Source organism: Phoca vitulina, unplaced genomic scaffold (assembly GCF_004348235.1).
Source record: "Phoca vitulina isolate PV1807 unplaced genomic scaffold, GSC_HSeal_1.0 scaffold2, whole genome shotgun sequence".
Taxonomy (NCBI): Eukaryota; Metazoa; Chordata; class Mammalia; order Carnivora; family Phocidae; genus Phoca; species Phoca vitulina.
This window is the reverse complement of record NW_022589705.1, coordinates 70,680,702-70,706,845: the sequence shown is the minus strand read 5'-3', so window position 1 is coordinate 70,706,845 and position 26,144 is coordinate 70,680,702. Positions and strand designations below refer to the sequence as shown.

The window sequence follows — 26,144 nt, the reverse complement described above, 5'->3', positions numbered from 1 at the left end:
TTTTTAGGTAATCTCTACACCCAATGTGGGGTTCGAACTCACAACCTGGAGATCAAGAGTTACATGGTCTTCCAACTGAGCCAGCCAGGTGCCCCACATGCTTTGTTTTCTTCTTTTTTTTAAAGATTTATTTATTTATTTTGGAGAGAGAGAGCATGCGCAGGGGAGGGGCAGAGGGAGAGGGGGAGAGAGAACCCCAAGCTGACCCCCCACTGAGCACGGAGCCCCACGGGGGCTTGACTCCAAGATCCTGAGATCACGACCCGAGTGGAGATCACCACAAGCCGAAATCAGGAGTACGCCGATTAACCAATTGAGCCACCCAGACGCCCTAGTGATTTCTTTTTATAGTGTTTGGAGTTTGTTATGGAATGAATGTGTCCCTCCAACAAATTCTTATGTTAAAGTCCTAACCCCCAGTGTGACTCTATTTGAAGACAGGGTCTTTAAGGAGGCGATTAAAATCAAATGAGGTGATAAGGCTGGGGCTCTCATCCAATATGACTGATGAGCTTATAAGAAGAGAGCTACCCGGGATGCTCACATGTGGGCAGAAAAGGCCATGTGAGGACACAGCCAGAAGATAGCATCTTTGAGCCATGGGGAGAGGCCTCGGGGGAAACCAAACCTGCTGACACCTTCGTCTTAGACTTCCGGTCTCCAAAGCGGTGAGAAAGTAAGTTCTTGTTGTTTACGCCCTCCCAGTCTGCGGTACTGCTGTTACGGCAGCAAAGTAATACAGAATTTGTAAGGCTTCTTGAATGTGGCTTGATGTTTAACTGTGTCTTGATGATTTTTATCTGTTTTGGAAAACTATTGACCATTCTCTCCAAAGTATTGCTTCTGTCCCATTCCTGCTCTCCACCCTGGGAATACAAGCACATGTGGGCTAAACCTTCTCACAGAATGTCTCTCCGTTGGACAGGCGGCCTGCCATGGTCCCTCAGCATCTGCATGTCCTTGCCAAAGATGTCAAACTTCAAGGTTCATTACTCCCTGACATTGAGCAGTTACTACAGCTAGTCATAGAGGATCAGCTATGGTGCAGCCCCCTGCCTGCACAGCTTCCAAATTGGCCCACTATGTCACCCCAAGGGACATATGTTGGGAGGGGGGGAAGGCCGAGCCATGGAATTTCCATTAGAGATGGGGGTTGCTTTCTGGTTTACCTATCATCTTCTGTAATTATTAACAAGTACACTGCCCCTTGGGTCATGTTTCCCTTGTCCGGTCCCCAGGTAAAGAGGGTAGTCCTGCCTGGAGCAGACACTGACTCCTGGTTCCATAGAGCCGTATGAGTCTTGGTATCTCCCCACAGAGACCATGCTCCAGACACAACGATAAGAAACCTTCCCTTCACTTTGGCTACCATGGCCAAAGAGATGGCACAAGTCCCAGATTAGCAGGTCGGTCTAAACTCTCTTGCTGGCTGCAGTAGGTAAGGGTCTGGCTTTATACTACATCTGGAACGAACAGAGAGGAGCATGCGTGGTCGTCAACACCTCCTGTTCTACTTGGACTAAGAGCACAGTTCAAGCATAGCAGTCCATCCACACCACAAGAAGGGAAGCTAGAAGGTCATCTGAAATAATTCCTACTGGTGTCCCCCTGGGACTCGTTCATTTGGCTGAGTCAGAGATCCTGAGGTGCAAGAATGAGGTCAATACTGCCTCATGCTGTTGACTGGGATTCTATTCCTAATAGTCTAATCAAGAGTTATATGAGACAAACTGAATGGATTTGTCCCCGGGCCCAGTCAGTATGTCTAATCTGAGTTTCTGATAGGATGGCATAGTCATGAGAAGATTCTAATTCACTTACGAACATGTAGCGTGCAGGGTGGATTGTTGGAAAGGCAGGCCGCCACAGGCCCCCGAGAGCCCCTTATATCCTTCTTGAGCTAAACTAAACTACCCGATACTGAGCGGTCTCTGTAGCTTATCACAAAGGTTACTAAGCAGGTCCAGGAGACCACAGGTGACTACATGCACCTGTTCACTCTCCAGAGGAGGGGGCTGGTTTGCCGCTTGCTGCAAAAAGTGCTGGGCCCTTGGGACACCTGGGTGGCTCAGTCAGTTAGGCGGCCAACTCTTGATCTCAGCTCAAGTCTTGATCTCAGGGTCGTGAGTTCGAGCCCTGCATTGAGCTCCACGCGAGGCATGGAGCCTACTTAAATAAAAATTAAAAAAAAATTAAAAAAATAAAGTGCTAGGCCCTTGGCTCTGGGTTCCTCAGCTGTGGCTGGGGCACAACCCATTTCATGTGCTGTTTCCATCGTGTCACCCCCATGGGACTTGGAGGCAAGGGAACAGACTCCACTGTGCTGATGTTCCTGCCCTTGGCTGTGCTGTGAGTAATTACCTGTCTCACTCACACCTATGAGGGCCTGTTGTTTATGTTCAGCATCTATGGACTTGTGGCAGGTTGACTACCTGCTGCCCTCTATGAGGTTAGAGTTCTTCCCTGAGAGTTTTTCACTCCCTGTCGTATGTTCTTCATCCGTTTGTCTCTCCGCACTTCATTCTGGGTACTTTTTTCTGACCAGTCTTCTGGTTCACTAATTCTTATCCACTGAGTTTCTGCTTCCAGTTATTGTATCTTTCAACTCTATGCTCTCTGGATTCATTTCTTAGGGCTATAGGAACAGGGTATCACGAACTGGGTGGCTTAAAACAACAGAAATATACTTGTTCACAGTTCTGGACACTTCTGGTTGCTGCCGGCAATCCTTGGTGTGTCTTGGCTTGTAGATACATCACTCCAATCTCTGCCTTGGTCATCACATGGCCTTCTCTTCTGGTGTTTCTTCACATCCTCTTGTTTAAGGATGCCAGTGGTACTGGACTAGGGGCCCACGCTACTCCAGTATGACCTCATCTGAACTTAACTAATTCTATCTACAATGACCCTATTTCCAAATAAGGTCCCATTCTGAGGTGCTCAGGGGTTAGGACTTCAACATATCCTTTTGGAGGACACAACTCAACCCATACCACTTTCCTTTTGGTTCTTTTTTCTTTTTTTAAGATTTTATTTACTTATGTAGAGAGAGAGAGAGCACGTGTATGAGCGGGGGGGGGGGGGGGGGGGGGGGGGGGGAGGGGAGAGGGAGAGGGAGAAAAAATCCCAAGCAGACTCCACCCTGAGCACAGAGCCTGACGGGGATGCTCAACCCCCCAACTCCAAGATCACGACCCGAGCTGAAACTGAGAGTCAGTCGCTCAACTGACTCCCTTTTGGTTCTTTTTATGGTTTTCAGTTCTCCACTGAAATTCAAACTTGCCTTTTTTTTTTTTAAGCTTTATTTATTTGAGAGAGAAAGAGAAAGCGTGCAGGGGAAGGGGCAGAAGGAGAGGGAGAGAAAGTCCCAAGCAGAATCCGCACTCAGCATGGAGCCCTACACAGGCTCCACCCCAGGACCCCAAGATCAGGACCTGAACTGAAACCAAGAGTCAGTTGCTTAACCGACTGTGCCACCCAGGCGCCCCACCTTTTATATTTTTTAATGTAGAAAGTTATTTAAAGGTCTGTGTCTGTAACCAATATCTAAAACCTCTAAGGGTTCATTTTTCTTGTCTATTGATTCTATTTGCTTTGTTTTGTTCATGTTAACTGTTCATGTGCTAGTTGCATGAATGTGCTGGGCATTGTATTTGCAAAGTTCTTTGTGGAAACATTTCAGGCTGAGTGTTGAGGCCAGAGAGGACTTACTTTGCTTCTGCCCAGCACCTGAGGGACTTGCAACCTGGGATCATCTTAATACAATTTCAGGGATTGTGATGGTACAGAGCTGCAGTGCATTCTTTGTGAAGATCTATCTACCCCCCATTCATCCTCACTTACTCCTAGAGTTTAGCCTCTCAGGGCCATAACTCAAAGCCAGGAGAGTTCACTAAGGAACTCTTCTTGATGGTCCTCGACTCCAAGTCCTGTCCCACTTGCCCTGCTAGTTTGTGGAAGTACTATTGAGCCTCCCGGCTGCCCTCTCTCAGCCCCAAACATAAGGCTCACCTCTCTGAGCCTTTAAACTCCCAAGGGTCTTGACCTGATTGGTAATTATTCACTAACTTGTGAGCACTCCACTGGCTTTATGTGATTTATCTATTGCCGAATAACAAATTACTACTAAACTTAGCATCTGAAAATAATAAATGTTTATTATCTTACACAGTTTCTGAGAGTCAGGGTCCAGGAGTGGCTTCACTGGGTGGTTCTGGCTTCATGAGGTTGCAGTAAAGCTGTCAGCTGGGAGGACTGTGTTCATCTGAAAGCTTGACTGGGGCTGGAGGACCCACTTCCAAGATGGTGCACTCACACCTAGCAAGATAGTGCTGCTTGTTGGCAGGAGGCCTCAGTGTCTTCACCTTGTAGACCTCTCCATATGGATGCCTAGGTGTCCTCATGACATGGCAGTTGGCTTATCCCAGACTGAGTAATCCAGGAGAGAGAGCAAGGAGGAAACCACAATCTCTTTAATGATCTGGCTGCTCACTGTCATGTCCACTTTATTCTTTTCATCAGAAATGAGTCATGAGGTCCAATTCACATGCAAGGGGAGGGGAATTGGGCTCTACCTCTTGAAAAGAGTATTAAGGACTAAACGGACACATTTAAAACCCGTCGGCTGTTAAAGTAGGACTTTTAAGTGATTTTGTTCAGCATTTCTAGTTGTTCTCAGGAATACAATTGATTAAAATTACCCAGTTCATCATAACCTGAAGTACAAGTTTGTAAATTTGTTTTTTATTCTAGAAATATAAATTATTTTTCTTACTTTGTGCTGATTATTTTTCTTTTTTTTTTAAAGGAGAAGGCAGCCTTTTTTTTTTTTTTTTAAGATTTTATTTATTTATTTGTCAGAGAGATGGAGTGCACAAGCAGGGGGAGCGGCAAGCAGAGGGAGAAGCAGGCTCCCCGCTGAGCAGGGAGCCCGATGCGGGGCTCGATCCCAGGACCCAGGGATCATGACCTGAGCCGAAGGCAGATGCTTAACGACTGAACCACCCAGGAGCCCCAAGATTCATGTTTACGATAGTTAAAAGAAATCTTAAGAACACCGAATTTTCTCATCTCTGTTTATTTCTAATATTTTATTATAAATCTTAAATTTTCAAATATCAAAGCACTGCATTCCTCCTACTTAACAAGAATGAAAACGAACCAGTAAAAAGCCCCGTGGAAACAAATATTTAAGAGCAGCACCAGCAGCTACATAACTAGAGAACAATGATAAACCGATGACTCTTCTAAGATACAGAGTGTTCTGTAACGAATGCTCAGTGTGGTCCCGCAGTCAGACAGTCCCACGGCTCCTCTGGCTTAGGTGGAAGTCCAGCTGGCCCTCATGTTTCTAACCGTCTAGATGAATGTATGGCAGGTGGTCCACTGAACGAACCCTGACGTCCCACAGCCATAGCTTGAACTTAAGAGTTTATAACAGAATTCACAACCTTAATTAAGTTTATCGATTGTTACAGTTGCAATTGTACTATTTACCAAGCACTGGGAAAGTATTTCAATATTTTAACAACTGAGACAGCGATACCTTTGATACCCCTGCCTAATCATCAGCCCTGGAAAGGGAAGATTATTCATTACAGTATTGTTTGTGATAGCAAAAACCCAAGTGCCCCTTAATAAGGAAGGAACTGGCTAAATAAACAAACAATGGTACGTGCCCACTATGGAATACTAGACAGCTGAAGAAAAAAAGAACAAGGAAGCTCTCTACAGATTGATTAAGCTACAAAATACACTGTTAAGTAAAACAGGTAAGATACAGAACATTGGATGCCCTCCTTTGAGTAAAAAGGGGATGTGAATGAATAAGAATGCATATTTACATTTGGTTCTATTTATTCACATGAAAAGGCTGCATAAGAAACTAATAAAATCAAATACTTATCATTCCATATATGGTTTCTTGGATGTTGTGAATGTATTACCTAGCCAAAACACTGAATAGAATAAAAATGTGTTGGGATGACTGGGTGGCTCAGTCGGTTAAGCATCTGCCTTCAGCTCAGGTCATGATCCTGGGGTCCTGGGATTGAGCCCCACGATGGGCTCTCTGCTCAGGGGGGTGTCTGCTTCTCTCTGCCCCTCTGCTTCCCTCTGCTTGTGCTCTCTGTCTTTATTGCTCCGGCTCTCTCTCTCTCTCTCCTGCTCTTTTTCTCCCTCATGCTCTCTCTCAAATAAATAAAATATTTTTTAAAATGTGTTGAACTACTGACTGCTTAATATAACTCTAAGAAATTTATTTCCCCTGATCCTGATCTCAGTTTCCCCGAGTGGCCTGGAGGACTGCTGAGGGCCTCCCCCTCATCGGCTCCCCACCCCCACCCCCACCCCCACCCTAGCCCCGGGCCCCGCTTTCCATACAGGCTCCAGGACCCTGGTCCGCTGCTCCCTCCGCAGCCCTGGCAGCCCTCGCCTCTGCCCAAGCACTTCTCATGTATTATGTCTTTGCAGCCTCACAGCAGTCCAAAGAGGTAGGTACTCTTATTATCCCCATTTAACAGATGGGGACTGGGGCTCCCAGGCCTGGGCTCCTTGGAAGAGGTCACAAAGCAAGTTTTTCCCCCGGGTGCTAGGCTGCTGGCGTCCACCAGGGGGCAGAGAGAAGCCAGGAATTCAGACACAGGCTCCATGTTTTCCTGAACTTCCCTTTGCCTTCCTTTGTGGTCAGAGACCTTGGTGATCAAGGGATCTGACCCCTCTTTCTCACTTTACAATGGGATAAACTGAGGCCAGGGAAGGATAGGGACCCACCCGGCGGGGAGGGGGGCAGAGCCGATCAGGAGCAGAAGTGGCACCAGAGCCCAAGACTCCAGCCTCCCAGCAGCTTGGACCCCTGCCCTGGACGCAGGTGACCCTCAGCACCTGGGGGGAGACACGGTGGCCCGGATTCCGGACGGTGGCCGGGGCTCTGACCCCAGCTGGGGACTCCACAGACACCCGTGGCCGCACACAGAACGGATACAGCTGCCCTTTCCTGAGCAAGGCTCATCATCACGGAGTCATTCCCGAGTTCCTTGGAACGTGGGGACAGCGCCTCCCTCACAGGACTATTGTGAGGATTCATGCAAAGCACTTGACCCAGAGGAAGTTCTCAAGAAGTGAGGTGGCTCTGTGACTGTTGTTGTTCCTCTTTCATTATGAATAGCAGGTCGCCTGGCAACCAAGGGAAGCAGGTGTCTCTGAGGCCTGTTCTACAGAAGAGGAAGTGAGGACGAGGCTCCAGAGCCGGGGATCCTGGGACTCCAGGCCCTGGCGCCCACACTTGCCTCGGGAAGGCCTCTTTCTTTGGACTATTACTCATTCATTCATCTGACTGAGTGTGCAGGATGCTCTGTGAGCCTGGTCCTGTGCTGGGCGCAGGGTGCCATGCCCTGGGCCCAGAGCCTTCAGGCTCCCTGGGTCTGGGCACTGAGTGTGGGCCCAGGGGAACAGGAAGCCAAGCTGGAGGGTGCAGCTCCATGCCACCCCTGCCTGACCAGGGCCTGTGTTCCTTCCATACAGAATTACACATTGTGGGGCAGAGCATGAACTGGACAGCATTCTGCCGAGATTAGCCTCAAGGTTATACCCACAGCTCCCTCGTCCAGGGGCTACCCCAAGGCCAGAGGGTTCTGCCTGGGAAGAAGCCTCCTGCCCGTGGTTATTGGGAGTTGCTTCTAGGGAACCCCTCCTGAGTCCCTGCCCCGTTGTCTAAAGTGGGTTTGTGCCAGTGAAGAGAAGCCACCTCAGAAATGGCCTCCTTCTGCCCAGCCCAGGGAAGATCCCAGCCAGGAGGATAGGATTTAGCCTGGGAATCAGGGGTCCAGGGTCACAGTTTGGGGATCGCCCTGCAAATGGCAGCATAGTTTGGGTCTGCACCAACTCACAGAGATGCAAAGCAAGGGCGGGCTGAAGTCCAGCTCCACTTAGCACGGCTGGGGGCCCTGGAGGAGGGTGGTGTCCACCTGCAGGAAACAGTCTCTTTTTCTGAACCATCATAGGGCACCACATGGGCTGGAAGGGGCCCTGACGACAGCAGTCACTACTGCCTAGGGTTGGGGGGGAGGCTTAAGGCTGGCCTGGGGCTGGGAGTTGGGCCTGGGGCTCCGGGGCCCGTCCCTCTTTGAACGGAAGAGCTGAAGTGAGGCGGTCTCTTGTCCAGATCCTAGCCCCTCTGGTCTTGCTCACGAGAAGGGGGGAAGGAAGGAGAAGGAACTGGTCATAGGCTGGCCACCCCTTCAGGAGGCCAGCCCTGACCTCTGAGGACCTGCTATGCTTCGCTCAAGAGTCCAAGGAGTAGGAGGCACCTGGCTGGCTCAGTCGGTGGAGCAAGCGACTCTCGATCTCAGGGCTGTGAGTTCGAGCCCCACGGTGGGTGTAGAGATTACTTAAAAAAAAAAAAAAAAAAAAAAAGGGTTGTCCAAGGAGAACCATACCACTACCCTCAGGGTCTCAGTCTTTGCTTTTCATTCTCCCAGGCCTCTAGTCCGGATCTGCTCCCCCAAATGCCTGCTGTTGATAATGCCCAAATTCCCTTACGGGGCCCCTGGTTCAGCAGAGACACACATCCGTCCACTCGGCACCTGACAAGCCATTGCTATGAGACTGTCCTCCTGGCTGGGGGATTCCAGGCCCAGCACTCTGAAGCCACCTGCCCTGGACACCATGGGGGAGGGTGGCCCCAAGGGGAAGTTCGGGCAGCCCAGCAGAGCCCCTGGGTGGGAATCAGCCTGGAAGCCTCTGGAGCGCCCACCCCCTAACCCAGGGGTAGCCAGGAAGGTGTTCCCGGCGGGGCCCTGAAGCCTCACTGCAGCCTCCTGAGGCCGCGTAAGGACCTGACCCGGCCTGGCCTGGAGGTCAGATTCCTCAGCCAAGGAGCTGCGGGCACAAGGAGAGGCGGCCAGTCGTGGCGGGAGGACTCCTTTGTTCCAGGTATTTTCTCAACGGTGAGGCTGGGCCGCCTGCCAGGTGCCAGGGCGCGGCTCTGGCCTCCCGCCCCACAAGCAGCTTTGCCGCCAAGCCCTGTCCCTGGCCTGGCCGCTCCTTCCCGCGCTTCCCCCGCCAGGCCCGGCAAGCGAGAGGCAGGACCGGTGGGGCAGACAGAGGGGGCCGGCCTCCCGGCTCACCCAGCCTCATTTCAGGAAAAGGGACTCAGCCAGGGCTTCTCATGTGTTTGGCATGTAGAACTACATTCTTCTAGGACAACAGGTTAAAAACATAAAAATACAGACTTGCTCGACAAAATATGGTAAAACTACAATGTTGGATCTAGGCTCGGTCTGGATGTGAATCCCACCACTTACCAGCTGTATGACCATGGCAAGTTATGGAACCTCTCTGTGCCTCAGTTTCTTCATCTAAAAACTAAGGGTGATCGCTGTACCTACCTCATAGGAATGTTATGAGGATTTAACAAGTTCTTACACGTAAAGCTCTCAGAATAGAGTCCGGGGCGCTGTGAGCACCGTACAGGTATTTGCTGTGATCATGGTATGACATCAGTGAGGATAATGTTAGTCAAGACACTTGGCTGCAGACAACAGAAACCACTTAGGCAAGCTTAAGCAAGAGAAGAATTTAATACAAGTTTTCAGAGGTGTCAAATGGAGCCAAAGGGTAGGGGGCAACCAGGCCTCAACAGCAACAAGAACCAGGATCTTAAAAGTCACTGAGCAGGGCCACCTGGCTGGCTCAGTCGGTTAAGCATCCAACTCTTGATTTCAGCTCAGGTCAGGATCTCAGGGTCCTGGGATCAAGCCCCATGTCAGGCTCCCCACTCAGCGGGGAGTCTCCTTGTCTCCCTCTCCCTCTGCTCACTCTTTCAAATAAATAAATAGATCTTTAAAAAAAAAAAGTCACTGAGCAGCCAGGAAGCTGGCTCCCTCTCTCTCTGAGCCTCATCATTGTCCACTTCTCTGAACACATGGCCAAACATGGCCAGCTCTCAGTCTCCAGGTCAGGGGCCCAGCAGAAATGGGCCGGCATCTCGGAATCGCAACAGCAAAATCATGTGAAGTGAGGCCCTATTGCCCTATTTGGGTCATGTATCAAGAGTCCATCAACTATGGCCAAGGGGACTGCCTGCTCACATTCTCTGTCTCTCAAATATGTATTTATTTATTTATTTATTTATTTATCTGAGAGAGCAGGGAAGTGAGAGAGATCACAGAGGGAGAGGGAGAAGCAGACTCACTGCTGAGCAGGGAGCCCAACTCAGGGCTCCATCCCAGGACCCTGGGATCATGACCTGAGCCGAAGGCAGCCATTTCACCAACTGAGCCACCCAGGGGTCCCATGGGCAGAGATTCCTAGGAGAATCTCTCCACTCCAATGGTGCTCTGGAGTGAGGGTCACAAGACTTGCGCACCAGTCCTGCTGTCGCCTCAGAAAATCCCCTATGTCTCTGGACCCTTTCCCTCTTCTGTTCATTCAGTGCTTTCTGCAGTCCTTTGTCACAGAACTTAGGTTGTATTATAATTATTTGTTTATGTATCTGTCTCCCTCACTACACAATGATTTTCATTCATTCTTTCAATGTAATAAATATCTACCAAGGTGTGCCTAGGTGGCTCAGTCCGTTAAGCATTTGCCTTCCACTCAGGTCAGGATCCCAGGGTCCTGGGATCGAGCCCCAGGTCAGGCTCCCTGCTCAGCGGGGAGCCTGCTTCTCCCTCTCCCCCTGCTCATGCTCTCTTGAGCACACGCTCTCTCTCTCTCTCTCTCTCAAATAAATAAATAAAATCCTTATTTTATAAGGATTTTATTTATATATTATGTTTATGTATTTATTTATTTGAGAGAGATTTATTATGTATTTATTTATTGAGAGAGATTTATTATTTATTTGAGAGAGAGGGAAAGCAAGACAGATCACAGAGGGAGAGGGAGAAGCATGACCTGAGCGGAAGGCAGACGCTTCACCGACTGAGCCACCCAGGTGCCCCAAATAAAATCTTTAAAAAAAAAAAAAATCTACCAAGCACCAGCTATGTGTTAGGGACGGAGAGAGGAATCCAACAAAACTTGCTGCCCTCCGGGAGGCTCGCTCTATGCCCCAGAGGCATAGAGTCACATGAAACAGGTCAGCCTCACTGTCCAGCTCCTCCCAAGTTCAGGTGCTGGGGACTCTCTTTCCCACACCATTGATACTCAGTGTCAAGATCCTACCCTTCTGGGCACCTAGCTGACTCGGTTGGTAGAGCATGCAACTCCAGATCTTGCAGTCGTGAGTTCGAGCCCGACATTGGGTACAGAGCTTACTAAAAACAGAGAGAGAGAGAGAGAGAGAAGGAGGGAGATTTTGCTATTTGTTTTATGAGGCTTACAAGGTTCCTGAGCTGTTATGAAAAGCAGGGTGGGGCATGGCATGGGTGGGCCCCATTTCTGCTGAGTGACTCAAGGGCAACTGCAGGCGGCTGACAAGAGAAGGACTTCACCAGCAAGTGAGGAGCAGAACAGTGACTGGCCCCTCGGCACAGGTGACAGCAGTGCTGACCCAGGGGGCCACGGACGGGGCCACAGCAGGCGCCATGTGGGCTCGGCTGCCACCACGCCACCCGGCTCTGCCCCTGGGCAGTCAGTTGGTGCGGACTCTGCTCCTCGCTGATCTCCAAGTTCAATTCCTGTCCCCATTCGCTACCTAGGTGACCCCTCCCCAGGCTTCCTGTGAGCAGGATGGGCCAGGCACTTCGCTGGTTTAGTCCACGACCAAGGCGCACACAGGACACCCTGCTGCCTTCAGGACCACGCCTCTGGGTTCTCAAAGTCTCTCCTCTCCATAAAGCCCACTGCTTGGCTTTCAAAACTGCTCATGTGGGTGTCCACATCGAACCGTACTTTGGAAGTTGAAAAACTAAACATCATCTTTTCCTTTCTCCTTGCCTTCTTGTTATAAGGACTAATTCTTGAAGACAGCCTCTGACTGACTGGGAGGGTCACATACGAGGAAGTGTGGAAAAGAAAAACACAAATATTAGTATTTCAGGATGTTCCCTCTTACACGTCATGAAGTGATTGTAAATACGTGATAGGGCCTCTGGTTCAGGTCACAGAGTTCCCAGAGCCAACATGTGGTGGGAGGAGACAGCAGGGAGGCCTGTGCCCAGGAGCTGATACTGAGGGGAGCCTTGAAGGGATGGGTAAGACTTTCCAGGGAAAGAGGGTCCTGGGCAGAGCATTCCAGACAGCATCAATAGGGCTGAGAACATGGAATGGTGGAGGAATCTTTTCTTTGACAGAGACACAGCGAGAGAGAGAACAGAAGCAGGGGGAGCGGGAGAGGGAGAAGCAGGCTTCCTGCCGAGCAGGGAGCCCGATGCGGGGCTCGATCCCAGGACCCTGGGATCATGACCTGAGCCGAAGGCAGACGCTTAACGACTGAGCCACCCAGGCGCCCCGCCAAGCACTGTTCTAATAAGTACTTTATTTTTTTTTTTAAGATTTTATTTTAGGGACACCTGGGTGGCTCAGTTGGTTGAGTGTCCAACTCTTGATTTCGACTCAGGTCACGATCTTAGGGTCGTGGGATCAAGCCCCATGTCAGATCCCCGCATCTGGCTCTGTGCTCAGCAGGGACTCTGCTTGAGGATTCTCTCTCTCCCTCTGCCCCTCCCCCTGCTTGTGCGCTCTCTAAATAGATAAATAAATAAAATCTCACCCCCCCAAAATATATATATTTCATTTTAAAAAAATCTCTACACCCAACATGGGGCTTGAACTCACAACCCCAAGATCAAGAGTTGGATGCTCTTCCAACAGAGCCAATCAGGTGCCCCTCTAATAAGTACTTAAAGAAATTTAATTAATGTAATCAATTTAATCATCACAACAATCTTTGAGGGTCAAAGTTTTAAAAAGATGAAACTGAGGCCCAGAGCTGTTATGTTACTGGCAGAAGAATTCATATTTGGCAAGTGGTAGAGCTGGGATTCACAGCTGAGGAGTATGGCTTCAGAAGCTCTATAATCCACACTGTTCTGTCTTGAGAAATTCCAAGTAGCTTTGTAATGGTTTGTAGGAGATTTGGCTGAAAGAGTGAGCCGAAGAAAGACCACAGAAGACCTCGTATACCATCTCAGGAGCTGTGACTTTATCCTGAGAGTAAGGGGAGTCCATATAAACTTTTAACTAAGAGAGAGACAAACAAGATGCAATTAGAAGCATAATGGATTAGGGACGCCTGGGTGGCTTAGTCGGTTGAGCGTCTGATTCTTGATTTTGGCTCAGGTCATGATCTCAGGATAGTGAGATCGAGGCCCACATCAGGTTCCCCACTCAGCGTGGCGTCTACTTGTCCCTCTCCCTATGCTCCTCCCCCTCCCCCCCCCCCCCCCCGGCTCCTGCGCCCCCCCCCTCTCCCCCCCCCTCCCAAAAAAACTCTTAAAAAAAAAAAAAAAGCATAAGGGTGTCTGGGTGGCTCAGTCATTAAGCGTCTGCCTTCGGCTTAGGTCATGATCCCAGGGTCCTGGGATTGAGCCGCACATTGGGCTCACTGCTCGGCGGGAAGCCTGCTTCTCCCTCTCCCACTCCCCCTGCTTGTGTTCCCTCTCTCACTGTCTCTGTCTGTCAAATGGATGAATAAAATCTTTAATAAAAAAAAAAAGAAAAGCATAATGGATTGGAGGGGGGGCAGGACCAGAAGCAGAGAACCCACTGCACAATTTGGGTCATGCATCAAGAGCCCATCAACTAGGAGGTGGTTTTAACAACCTAGATGAGAGACAATGTGCTCTGAAGAGCGACAGTTGGAACCCATGGGTTCCAGGAATGCTGGGTGGGTAAGGATGGTGTGTAAGACATCCACCTCCTAACGCCTGGAGCCTGTGAATGTCACCTTATTGGGATTACCTTGGCTATCCGGATGGGCCCTATGTCGATCTCAAGGGTCCCTGTTAGAGAAGGAGAAATCAGAGGAGTGGAAAGAAGGCAAGTGAGAGGAAGGGAGAGATGAGGTGGTGCAGCCCAGGAATGTGGGTGGCCTCTAGAGGCTGAGACAAGGAACGGATTTTCCTTTAGAAGCTCCAGAAGGAACCAGCCCTGCTAACACCTTGATTTTAGCCTCATAAAACTCATTTCAAATTGTCAGATAATAAATTTGTGTTGTCTTAAGCCTCATAAAACTCATTTCAAATTGTCAGATAATAAATTTGTGTTGTTTTAAGTTTGTAGTTATTTATTTTATCAGCAGTAGGAAATAAATACAGATGATAAAACCTGTGGGTTTTTGTGTAATTACTGTGGGGTGTCCCGATTGGATGGGGGGCCACCAAATGTGGGGGGCCCTGATTGGGTGGAGGCCAGCCACGCAGATGGTGACAGAATTCACCCAACACAGAACAGAAGAGAAGTTTATTGAATACACCACAAGGAAGCAGTGGACAGGCTGGCAGAGGAGAGACTGTTCGCCATGAGGCAGTGGCGAGGGGCCACAGTTATAGGGCGGAGTGAAGGAGTATGAGGACATACGGGATTTTTCCCTTTTTGGTGATCTTAGGAACTGCACCTGGTTGTAATTGGTCAGTGAGGGCCTATGGCTATTTAGAGGTGGGTCACTTTATGAGCCCGTTTGCATTGAGCTCAGTGGTCACTGGGGGCCCTGCTGCCTTGCTCCACAGTTCCAAAAGAAGGAAAGGGAAGGGTCCCAGAAAGGGTGGAGGATGACAGCCAGGATCTTGGCTTGGGTAATGGGGCTGGTGGCGAGAGCGTTACAGTCAGAATTGAGACTAGCAAGGAAAGGGCAGTTTGGGGAATAGTGGAAGAAGGGTGGCATGTTCAGTCTGGAACGTATGTTTAAAGTGCCCATGGGATGCCCTGGGGAGACATCCAGGAGGAAGGTCCGGAGCCTCGGACAGAGCTAACAGCCACCTGAGTGCACAGGCTTTGGTCCGACACTTTTAGGGCGACCCTTGCAGCCACAGACGTGGGTTTCCTTTTCCGGCTCATACCCTGTGCTGTGGCGTTGAAAGTCTCTCCTAGAGATGCCTGGGTGGCTCAGTCGGTTAAGCATCTGCCTTTTGCTCAGGTCATGACCCCAGGGTCCTGGGATCGAGTCCCGAGTCAGGCTCCCTGCTCGGCGGGGAGTCTGCCGCTTCCCCTGCTTGTGCTCTCTCTCTCTGACAAAAAGGAGAAGAAAAGAAGAAGAAGAAGAAGAAGAAGAAAAGAAGAAGAAGAAGAAGAAAAGAAGAAGAAGAAGAAGAAGAAGAAGAAGAAGAAAAGAAGAAGAAGAAGAAGAAGAAGAAAGAAGAAGAAGAAGAAGAAAAGAAGAAGAAGAAGAAGGAGAAGAAGAAGAAAGTCTCTCCTAAATGCAGTCGCTGAGCACTGACACACCTATCCTCCCATCCTCCTCACACCCCAGTCTGGACTGGGTGGCAAACTGACTCCAGATAGGAGAAGCCAAACGGACTCTTCCAAAGAGGTGCCCCGTGTGTCCTCACGGCCGCCAGGGCCTTGCAGGGCAGCCACGGGGCAAAGGTCCAAGCAAGGTCCGCTCTGCTGAGTTGCTTCTGGGTGAGCTCCATTGGCCCCTGGAGGGCCCTCCTGTCCCACTGTCCACTTGAAGATGCAGTTTAGTGGATAAGCCGATTTAACTCAAGGTACACTGTGGACAGCACCAAGGTGTTTCCGACAGTGACAGAAATATCTCAGTGGAGTTTTCCATGGGTCAAAAGAAACATTCAAACACTGAATACAAAGTGCATGGGGTAGAAATCACATATCAGTTAAAAAAAGAAAAACCTGCTCATCCTGCAGAACGGGTGTGAGCTAAGGCCTGGGAGCAGATGAGATCATTCAGGGAGGGCTTGTGGCCTGAGAGAGAGGAGGGCCAGGGAAACCAACTTCTAGAGGGTGGGCAAAAGAAGGGCGGTGGGGGAGGGTACCCTCACATACTCATCTTACGTATATACGTATATAGTGGGAATTCAGAGGCTGCTTGGTGAATGGATTAATTTGTATCTTATCCTCCGTAGACTATAAAAAGGAAAGGGAAACCACGCAGGCCAAAACCAAACACCCAGATACACATTTAGCATCTGAATAACTGAATAACTACATTAACTGTAACACTGGTGTCCAGTCAGAAAGACCTTAATATGCAAACAATATGAATATGAAGTTATCTCAGGAAAATGTTGGGTCTTACCAGTGAATAAAATAAAAGCAAATTCAATTACCTTAAGATAATATTACAGGCCCATAAAACTAGAAAAAACAGAAATAGGCAACCGAGCCCTGAGCGGGTGAGGCCCTGAGACACAGGGGTGCGTGCTCGCCACAAATGTGACCAATGCGGCCATGAAGGACAGGAGCTTTAACGACCTGCTCACCCTGGACTGGGGGTCCTTGAGTTGCACATAAAAGAAATCCACAGAGGCAAAAATAAAACCTCTGTTTTATTAAGGAAACAAGGTCCCCAGGAACCCAAGGAAGCACCTTAGGCCTCAGGACGATGAGAAACCATGAACTAAACCGGGAACCGGGGAGTGAGTCAGCAGGAACTTCTCTCCCCTCGTACACCTGCATCCTTTCTCCTCTGCAGATCTTTTTGGCCATGCACCCATTCATACAATAAATATTTATTTTGTGTATGTGCCCAAACATTACATGTCCGTGTTGAAGGGTACCCAGCAAAGACGGAGTTCCAGTTTGAAATTCTCAGGAGTCTGATTGGCCCAGCCTTGGGTCCTCCACTGGGTTATTGCTGCCTGCTAAGGGTATTTGGGTCTCTGATCTTTTTTTTCCACCGGAGGATCCTTATTTCTCAGTAAGTTAGTGACTGAGATTAGATAAACTGGGGAGGGGATGCCCCAGGGCAGAGAGACAGCTAGCATTAACCATTAACTTACCGAAAACTTCTGAGCTCTAGGCCCTGCTTCCAGCCAGAACATCCGTTAAACTTTTTCCTGCTTCCTCATTCCACATCTTTATCACCTTACAGTCTATTCTTCGCATAGCAGCTAGACTAATCTTTTAACATGCCCATTAGGCAATTATATTCTTCCCCTGCTAAAAACAGACAAAACAAAACAAAATCCAAAACATAAAACATAACAACAACAGAAAACTCTCTTCAATTCCTCCAGTTACAATTAGAATAAAATCTCAAATCCTTACTGTGGCCCATCAGGCCTTACCTGATCTAGCCCCTGGCTATTTCTCTTTTACACATGGCCCTCTCATTCACTCTGCTACAGGTACAATGGCCTTCTTGCTAGTCTCCGAATATGCCAAATGCAATCCCACCTCAGGACCTTTGCACTTGCTGTTACCTCTTGCTCCAAGGCTGACTCCACATCATTCTCGACTCAGGTGATGTCATCTCTTCAGAGGATCTTCCCTGGTCATCCCACCTAAAGTAGTAACACCTACCTCAACACACACATAATTAGTGACTCTCTACCCTGTTTTTCAGTTTTTTCTTCATAGGACTTAACACTGACATTCTCTTAATTGTTTACTAGTGTAGTGTAGTAGAATGCAAGCTCTATCTGAGCAGGGATCTACTGTCTTGGTCTTTGATATTTTCCCAGCAGCAGAACTCGGCCAGCACTCAGAGGAAACACCAAAAAAACCCTGAATCACTTGGTTTGGCCTTGTAGGCCTGCGGTTCAGTGCTTTATAGAGTGAAGGCTTTGAAGCTGGACTGCCTGGGTTCACCAGCTCCCTCACTTCCTACCCGTGTAAACTTGCACAAGTGTTTTTTTTTTGTTGTTGTTGTTGTTTTTAAAGATTTTATTTATTTGACAGAGAGAGAGATAGCAAGAGCAGGAACACAAGCAGGGGGAGTGGGAGAGGGAGAAGCAGGCTTCCCACTGAGCAGAGAGCCCGATGCGGGGCTCAATCCCAGGACCCCGGGATCATGACCTGAGCTGAAGGCAGACGCTTAACGACTGAGCCACCCAGGCGCCCCAACTTGAGCAAGTGTTGAACCTACCTGTGCATCGGTGTCCCCATATGCAAAATGGGGAGGATAATAGTACCCATGGTGTTGAGCAGTAAGTGTTCACACATGTGAAGGGCTTACAAAGTGCTTGTCACAGAATAAGCACTCAATGCCTTTTCATTTATTTTATTCATTATTAATCATCAGTCCATTCATTTGAATTCTATTTTAAATTTTTATTTATTTTTGAAATATTTTTAATTTATTTTATTTTTAAATTTTTAAATTAAAAAAAATTTTAAACTTTTACATTCATTTGAATTCTTAAAATTCCTTTCATTGTTCTGCCCTCCGGATCTCGTCTTTTATTTTCCTACCTTCGTCGATTTCATCTGTGTTCTGGGAGATCATCTGAAGTCCATTTCCTGTATTTAGTAGACCTACTGCGCTCAAGCTGGCATGCTTCCATTCAGTTTTTAATTCAAGAGCCACAGTTGTAATCTCCTCCTCCCTCTTTATCTCAGATTATTCTATTTGCAGGATTGCGGTCTCTAAATTCATGGTGTACTTTTTGAAGTTGACTGGAATATCAATCAGGTACCGCCTACCTTCCTACCTTTTCTTCTGTTCCTTGCAATAGGTCTTCTTCGAAGGTAGGTAGCTCCTCTAAATCTTCAGAGAAATGATAGAGCATGCTCTCGGCAACCACAGAATATTTCTTATTTATCCTTATGGAGCATCCTGGTTTGCCCAGAGTGAGGGGGTTTCCCAGGACATGGGGCTTTCAATGATAACACCAGGAAAGTCCCAGACGAACTGGCCAAGTGGGTCACCCTACCTCCAGCTGCAGGAGCATCAAGAAGGAGCTCTGTTGTATTGGTATAGACATTCCCCCAAATCTATTTTATTTATTTATTTACTTACTTACTTAAGATCTTTTTTTTTTTTTTTTTTTAAGTAATGTCTACACCCAGTATGGAGTTCGAACTCACTATCCTGAGATCCTAAGCATGCAAAAGGAAAACAACTTCCTTCAACCCTAAACCACTAGCAGCCACCCTCTCTCCTTCCATTCATTACTTAAGGAGCAGACAACCCTCACTATCGCCGGCCACTCTCCTCCCATTCACTTCCAACCACGGAGATGTGGCTTCCATGTTCTAACCATGGGCTGAGCCTTCTCTTACCAAGGTTACCATGATGTCCTCATCACTAAAAGCCACTGAATGCTTCTTATTCCTTATCAGACATGGCTTCTCTACACATTCTTCCCTGCTGACTACTCCCCTCTCAAAGCTCTTTCCACTCGGCCTCCGCGACCCCAGCCTCCTGGTTTCTCCCTGCTCTCTCACTACACCTCCATTTCTGATACAAGCTCCCCTTCTCCAATTGTCGCTATCCCGCAAGCTCTGTTCTAGACCTTTCTCTTCTCACTACACACCCGGTGACCTCATCTGCCACAGCTTCAAATACCACCAAACCTGATGACTTTGAGATCTCTATCTCCAGCCCAGAGTGCTCACTGGGCTCAACCTGAATATCCAGTTCCTCACAACTTTCCATTAGGCTTCTCCGCAGACACTTCCATCTCAAGTCCCAAAGTGAACTCATCCTCTGCCCTGGGCCCAATCCTGTTCTTCCTCTGGTGCTCTCCATCTTGGCCAAAGGAACCACCATCAGTCAATTGCTTGGGTGAGAAAGCCTTCCTCCTGACCCCTTCCCTCTCCTTCACCACCCATATTTAACCAACCATCAAGTCCTGTGAGTTCTACCTGCTCTACTTTACCATCCCCCTGCCTCTTGGCTGTCTCCAGCCAATTCATTCTCCGAACTGCACCAGAATCATCTCTCCAGTAAATACATGTGATGTTGTTATCTTGGGGTTGAAGGTTTACAGGCCCTTCTATGACCTGGTTCCTGCAGAATTCTCCAGGCTTTTTTTCCTACACTCTCCTACCTGGCTCACTCCCGTTACTTTTTCTGGTGTTTTCTTAGATGCCATTTCCTCAGAAAGCCTTCCCAGATGCCTCTGAACTGGGTCAGGTACAATCATTCCTGTCTCCTGAACATCTCTATAACAGTATTTATCACATCCCTTGAAACAGCATGGAAGACTCGATCTCTCTGAAGACAGGAGTTGTCTTGTTCACTGATACATCTCTAGCACCTGGAATGGTGAATAGTAAGCACTCATTAAGTCTGTTGAATAAAATCACAAACAAAAGTTCCTAATTATAAAGCTCTTATCTGTTTATTAGATTAGGCGCCCAAAGTCCTCTACTTGCCTTCGTGTTAGTCCAGTTCCTGCACCTGAACAAAGTATCGTGCACCTGAAGTAAAACACAACTACTTGGTTGGAGTGCTCTTTCAAAATAGCTAAAAGCAGCAGGATACAGTAGAAAGAGCCTGACTCCTGAGCTAGGAGACCAGGGCGCCAGTCAGCTCTGCCACCATTGGTGCTCTTGTGGGTGACCCACTTAACCTTTCTGGGCCTTAATTTCTCCATCTGCAAAATAAAATGGCTAATCTAGATCAGTGATTTTCAAAGTGTGAAGAGACTTGAATCAGAGTGTCCAGAGGCCCCTGTGACCCACCAAGACCCCAAGCCACTCTGCTTCGATCTATATTATGTGTTAGGAGTTTTGGTAAGGTTTTACTTGGGGGGGGAGAAGGATCCATAGCCAAAGCTAGTTTGAAAACAACTGAACCAGATGACTACTGAATTCCGTGCACCCTTTCATGCTGACATTTAAAACAACTGAAAGCCATGAGTGTATCAAGAACGTAGTTTCTAAAAGCACGTGAAGATTCTGTGGGAGGTTGGAGAGCGTGGGCTGGCCCTTCTGCCTGCTGTCGAGAAACCACTGTTTTCATGCAACACTACCTCATTATGCACATCTAGGAGGACACAGAGGCATTTCTGAATTCACAAAAATAAGTTATATAAAGGTCTTTATCCCTCAATCCCCTGATATTAACAAGGAAGCTCAGGCAGAAGGCATAGGTCTAAATGGTTTTCTTTAAGTCTCGCTTCACCCCACGTCTGGTGACTCAGAGGCTGATCCAGCCTCACACCTGAGAATGCATTGTCCTGGGGCCTTGCACAGATAGGGCCTTCCTTTTGTGTGGGAAGTACTCAGTAGTTAGCGTGTGCCCAGGACTGTATTCAGACCTGGGCATCTAATATGCCACTTGCTTGCCCTGGGTCTCAGTTGGGGGACACCTATTGTTTGGTCTATCAGCATTATTTCCACACCCACCCTTTTCTTAAAAACTGTTTTTCCCCCAGCCCCATTCTTTCTAATCATACAGTTTTTTTTGTTGTGTTTTGTTTTTTGTTTTTTAAGGTTTTTAAGTAATCTCTACTCCTGACATGGGGCTCAAACTTACAACCCTGAGATCACGAGTCGTGTGCTTTACTGACTGAGCCAGCCAGGAGCCCCACTAGTCATATATTTCTACGGGCAGTAGCTATATTCATAGGTGACTGACTCTCCTGCTTAATCCCAGGGCAAGAACAGAATTCAGCTCTACTAGCAGTCCTTCCTCCTTCCTTGGGATTGTTAAGCTTGCGAGTCAGGTGTCCTTTGCAGGGGAGCAAAGCTTTACGATGTGAGGTGTGGAAGCTTCCAGTGACCATGTGAGGAAAACTTGTTGGCACGGAGAAAAAAGCGAAGTCAGCAGGCACAGAAGAGAAAGGGGCGGACACAGTGCTGGTTGTGTGGAGTCCCTGACAGCAGCTCCTCCCGATGCCCACCTGCATCCTACCTGCTCCTCAGTGGGGCTCGGTTGTTCAACGTGTCCTTGGATCCCATGAGCCAGCAGATCTTTCTATCTAAATTAATTCACATTGGCTTTTAGTCCCCTACAACTGAACTGACCCCTACTCTACATTAAGTCACTTAAATAGTAGGAGTCTGTTTCACTTGCAGAACCTACTTGAAAGATTTTTGGCAAGGATGAAGGAGATACGTAACTTTGTTAAAACTGTACTAAGCTATAAATATGTAAGGAGTGACCATGACATGTCTGATGATGAATACGATGGCAAGTGCTACCCAGGTGGAGTTAGCACAAATCACCTGCTGCTAGAAAGACAAGTGTCTTGTTGACTAGAAGGCAGGAACTCAGCGGTGGATACCCACTGCTCGTCTGTCCAGTTGCCCTCCCCTCCCAACTCACACACCCTACTTCTGGGAATCACTCCACCTCCACTCCATCCATTTGGTTTCCATGGGAGCTGCCCTATTTTTTCAAAACTCCATCCCTAGCCTGGTTGATAAGCACCAGACCCAACGAGGCTAATGAATCCCTTTCCTGGGACTCTTTTTTTCAAATTGTGGTAAAATATACATAACATAAAATTTACGATTTTTAAAAAGACTTTATTTGAGAGAGAGAGAGTAGGGGAAGGGGCAGAGGGAGAGCAAGAGAATCTCAAATAGACTCCCCGCTTCGCATGGAGTCCCATGCAGGGCTTGACCCCAGGACCCAGAGATCGTGACCTGAGCTGAAACCAAGAGTTGGACACTTAACCGACTGAGCCACCAACGCACCCCTAAAATCTATGATCTTAAACCATTTTCAAGTGTATAGTTCAGTAGTGTTGAGCATTTCACACTATTGCACAACTTATCTCCAGAACTTTTTTGTCTTGCAAACTTGAAACTCTATAACCATTAAACAATTCCCCATTTCCTCCACTCTCCAGGCCTTGGCAGCCACCATTCTACTTTCTAGCTCTATGAATTTGACTACTTTAGATCTCTCATATAAGTGGAATCATATATTATTTGTCCTTTTTGTGACTGGCTTATTTTATTTAGCATAATATCCTCAAGGTTCATCCATGTTGGACCATGTGTCAGAATTTCCTTCCTTCTTAAGGCTGAATAACATTCCATTGTATGTATATACCATATTTTATCCATTTATCTGTTCATGGACACTTGAGGGTTATTTCCATTTTTTTGGCTACTGTGAATAATGCTGCTATGAACATGGGTGTACAAAAATCTCTTCAAGACCCTGCTTTTCGGGGTGCCTGGGTGGCTCAGTCGTTAAGCGTCTGCCTTCGGCTCAGGTCATGATCCCAGGGTCCTGGGATCGAGCCCCGCATTGGGCTCTCTGCTCAGCGCGAAGCCTGCTTCTCCCTCTCCCACTCCCCCTGCTTGTGTTCCCTCTCTCACTCTGTCAAATAAATAAATCTTTAAAAAAAAAAAAAGGACCCTGCTTTTCAGTTCTTTTGGGTACACACCCAGAAGTGGTTAACTGCTGGATCATTTGGCAATTCTATTTTTGATTTCTTGAGGAAGCACCATACTGTTTTCCATAGCAGCTGTACCATTTTGCATTCCCACCAACATTGCACAAGGGTTTCAATTTCTCCACATCCTCACCCACATCTGTTATTTCCTGGTTTTTGATAGGAGCCATCCTAATGGGTGTAAGATATCCCGGCACTTTCGAACTTTAGAGAAAGAATCAGCACAATCTCTCTGATGTACAAGCTCTAAGAGGTAGAGCTTAGGTGCTACCGGCAGCCTTGTCTCCCACCATGTAGAAAAAGCCTGTTTGCAATGAGAGAAGAGAGAGGCGTCTCCACAGCATCGTATTAGGTAGTCCTGGTTGTGCCTGGGGCTTTTCCATGCTTGAATCTACTGAGACACCTAAGTAACCCTATCATAAATTCACCTTTTTGCTTCAGAGTTTGGCTTATTTCATTTTTTTTTAAAGTAGGCTCCAAGCTGGGTGCCCCAATGTGGAGCTCGATCTCACGACCCTGAGATCAAGATCTGAGCTGAGATCAAGAGTTGGACGCTTAACCAACTGAGCCACCCAGGCGTCCCAGGGTTTGGCTTATTTCATTGGTAACCATGAATCTTAACTAAAATAAACATCTTGGTAAAAGGGTTAGTTCTTCGGGAAACCTTTTTGCTTTTTCTTGATTCCTTCTTACGAGTAGTTGGGATATAAATAACTTGTATATTTAAAAAGCCCTAAAGGAATGCCCTTAATGAAGTAGCGTAACGGTTAGAGCATGGGTTTGGAGTCAGCCCAATCTGGCTTCAAATCCTAGCTCAACAAATATCTAGTGAGTGCCTTGCAAGGCGCAGGCCCCCAGCAGGTGCCAGGGATAAAGCCGTTAACAATGTACAAAAACCCCTGCCCTCACAGAACTTCCTTTCTGGTACTCAGCAAATATTTGTGTGTCAATTATGTGCCAGTCACCAGTAAGCACTCTGAATATATATGCCTGTTTATAAAGGGGGGATAAGAAGTTACCTTGTCCATTTGTTTAAAGGAATCATTATAAGGTACGCATGTGTTTAACACACAAGGCCTGCCTGACACATGGCAAACACTCAATGAAAAGCAGCCATGTTTATGTTTAGACACAGAGTCATGCCTTGCAGGAACTAGCCTCAGTATCTGTTGGATGCCCAATGTATGTCCTCCATTTGTCTCAAAATAGGACTGACATCTCGACAGAATTTCCACTCCAGCTGGAGCCAGAGATAGTTATAAGTGATATGTGCTGTAGCAGGATAATGAGGCAAAAGAAGATGGTGAGTAAGAACACAGACTTTGGAGTCACCCGCCTAGTTTCAAACCCCAGTTCACGCTCAGGAAAATCACTTAACTCTTCCACTCAGTTTCCTCAATTGAAAAATAGGACTCACAACAACGATGATATTACTTCACAGAGCTGTTGTGAGGACCAAATGAGTTATCATATGTAAAGTACTGAAAACCTGTCTGGCACATACTGCTATGTAAGTACATCCTAATGTTACTTATAAACTGCTGTGGAGGGGCACCTGGCTGGACTTGATCTTGGGATCGTTGAGTTCAAGCCCCACATTGGCCACAGATTACTTAAAAACAAAAAAAACTGCTACGGGAACACATAGGAAGGAGATACTAAGCCTCCTTAGAGTGCCAGTGAAGCTCTGTCTAAGGAGAGGACATCAGATTTGGGCCTTCAAGGATATATAGGAGCTCACTAGGTAAAAAGTAGCAGAAAGCGTTTCAGATGAAGAAAACAGTTTAAGCAAATGAGCTAAGCCATGAAGAAATCATATGCATTAAAATCAATAGGGGCCCTGGCTGGTTCATTCAGTGGAGCATTGGACTCTTGATCTCAGGGTCGTGAGTTCAAGCTCCACACTGGGTATAGAGTTTACTTAAAAAAAAATTAAAAAAAAAAAAAAACAATAACAACATCTAATAGGTGGTAGATAATGCATGAGGCACTGTTTTTGGCCATTAGCATTGTGGACCACCAAACTAATCAGTTTTAAGTCAGAGCTTGACCTGATAATTTCTGGGAACTGACACTACACCATAAACCAACACTTCAATGGCATTAACAATTTTTCCACATGAAGCAAATAAATCCAATTTATACCTACCGTTTATTAGGCACTGCATCGCCAGCAAATGGCAACAACTATGCTGTTTTCAAAAGGACCTCATTTAATCCTTACGATGGCCCCTGGAATGGACACAAGAACTCCATTTTATATATTAAGGAAACTCAGGCTGCCTGAGCAATTTTCCCAAGGTCACAGAGACAGTATACTAGATAGGAAAGTGTTCAGCTGCAAGTACAAACAGCAGTTTGGGTTGTTTGTTTGTTTTTCACATAAACAGAAGTCTGCAGGTAGGTAGTTACAGCCCTTAGTTCAGTGATTCCACAATGCCACCAAAATACCTAGGGTTCCTCCCCACCATTTTGGCCCTATGGCTCGCAGTCTCACATTCCTTATGATACTTTTTTAAACCCATCTTTAAAAATCTCACCAGCCAAGATTTTGTCCAGCTTTACTTTTTGAAGTATTTCAGCAGTCAGCTCATACAGCTCATTGATTTCACAGATGGGGAAATAGATTTGCCCCTAGCAAGATATCAGAGCTAATTAGTTACACCAGCCTGGAGTCCAGTGCTCTTTCCATGATACAAGTATTTAGTGGAGACTGCAAGTTGCCCACCAAAATCTGTTCTCCCATTTTTTCTTGGCACATGGCTTGACTACATGTCTCAGCCTCCTTTGCAGGTAGGTGTGGATGGCCATATGACTAAATTCTTGCCAATGGAAAGTGCAAGGTATGTGTGCCACTGCAGGGTCCAGGCCTTGAAAGTCTGGGTGTCTCCTCTGGCTCTGTTTCCCCTTCCCACTGGCTGGAACCAGTGATGACCCAGCTTCACTCATGCAGATGATAAAATGACAATGCCCCCCCCCCCCCCCCCCCCCCCCCCCCCC

The 26,144-nt window shown here is 47.5% G+C and overlaps 1 protein-coding gene across 6 annotated transcripts in view; it reads right to left on the bottom strand.

Annotated features, from left to right (window-relative positions):
* Nucleotides 1-4,337: 4,337 nt before the first annotated feature.
* TRIT1 (tRNA isopentenyltransferase 1) overlaps nucleotides 4,338-26,144 on the bottom strand; it is a 71,409-nt gene continuing 49,602 nt past the window's right edge. For 3 of the 6 annotated variants that reach the window (XR_004302659.1, XM_032432128.1, XM_032432167.1), the window contains one exon: nucleotides 23,728-25,376. Coding sequence is in view for 1 of the 6 variants with exons in the window: in XM_032432167.1 (XP_032288058.1) it covers nucleotides 25,354-25,376 (23 nt within the window). In the remaining 5 variants the exon portion in view is untranslated. Of the gene's footprint in view, nucleotides 4,429-18,853; nucleotides 20,046-23,727; nucleotides 25,377-26,144 lie in introns of those variants that run through there. The other 3 variants (XR_004302660.1, XM_032432146.1, XM_032432136.1) reach the window with 3 other exon arrangements.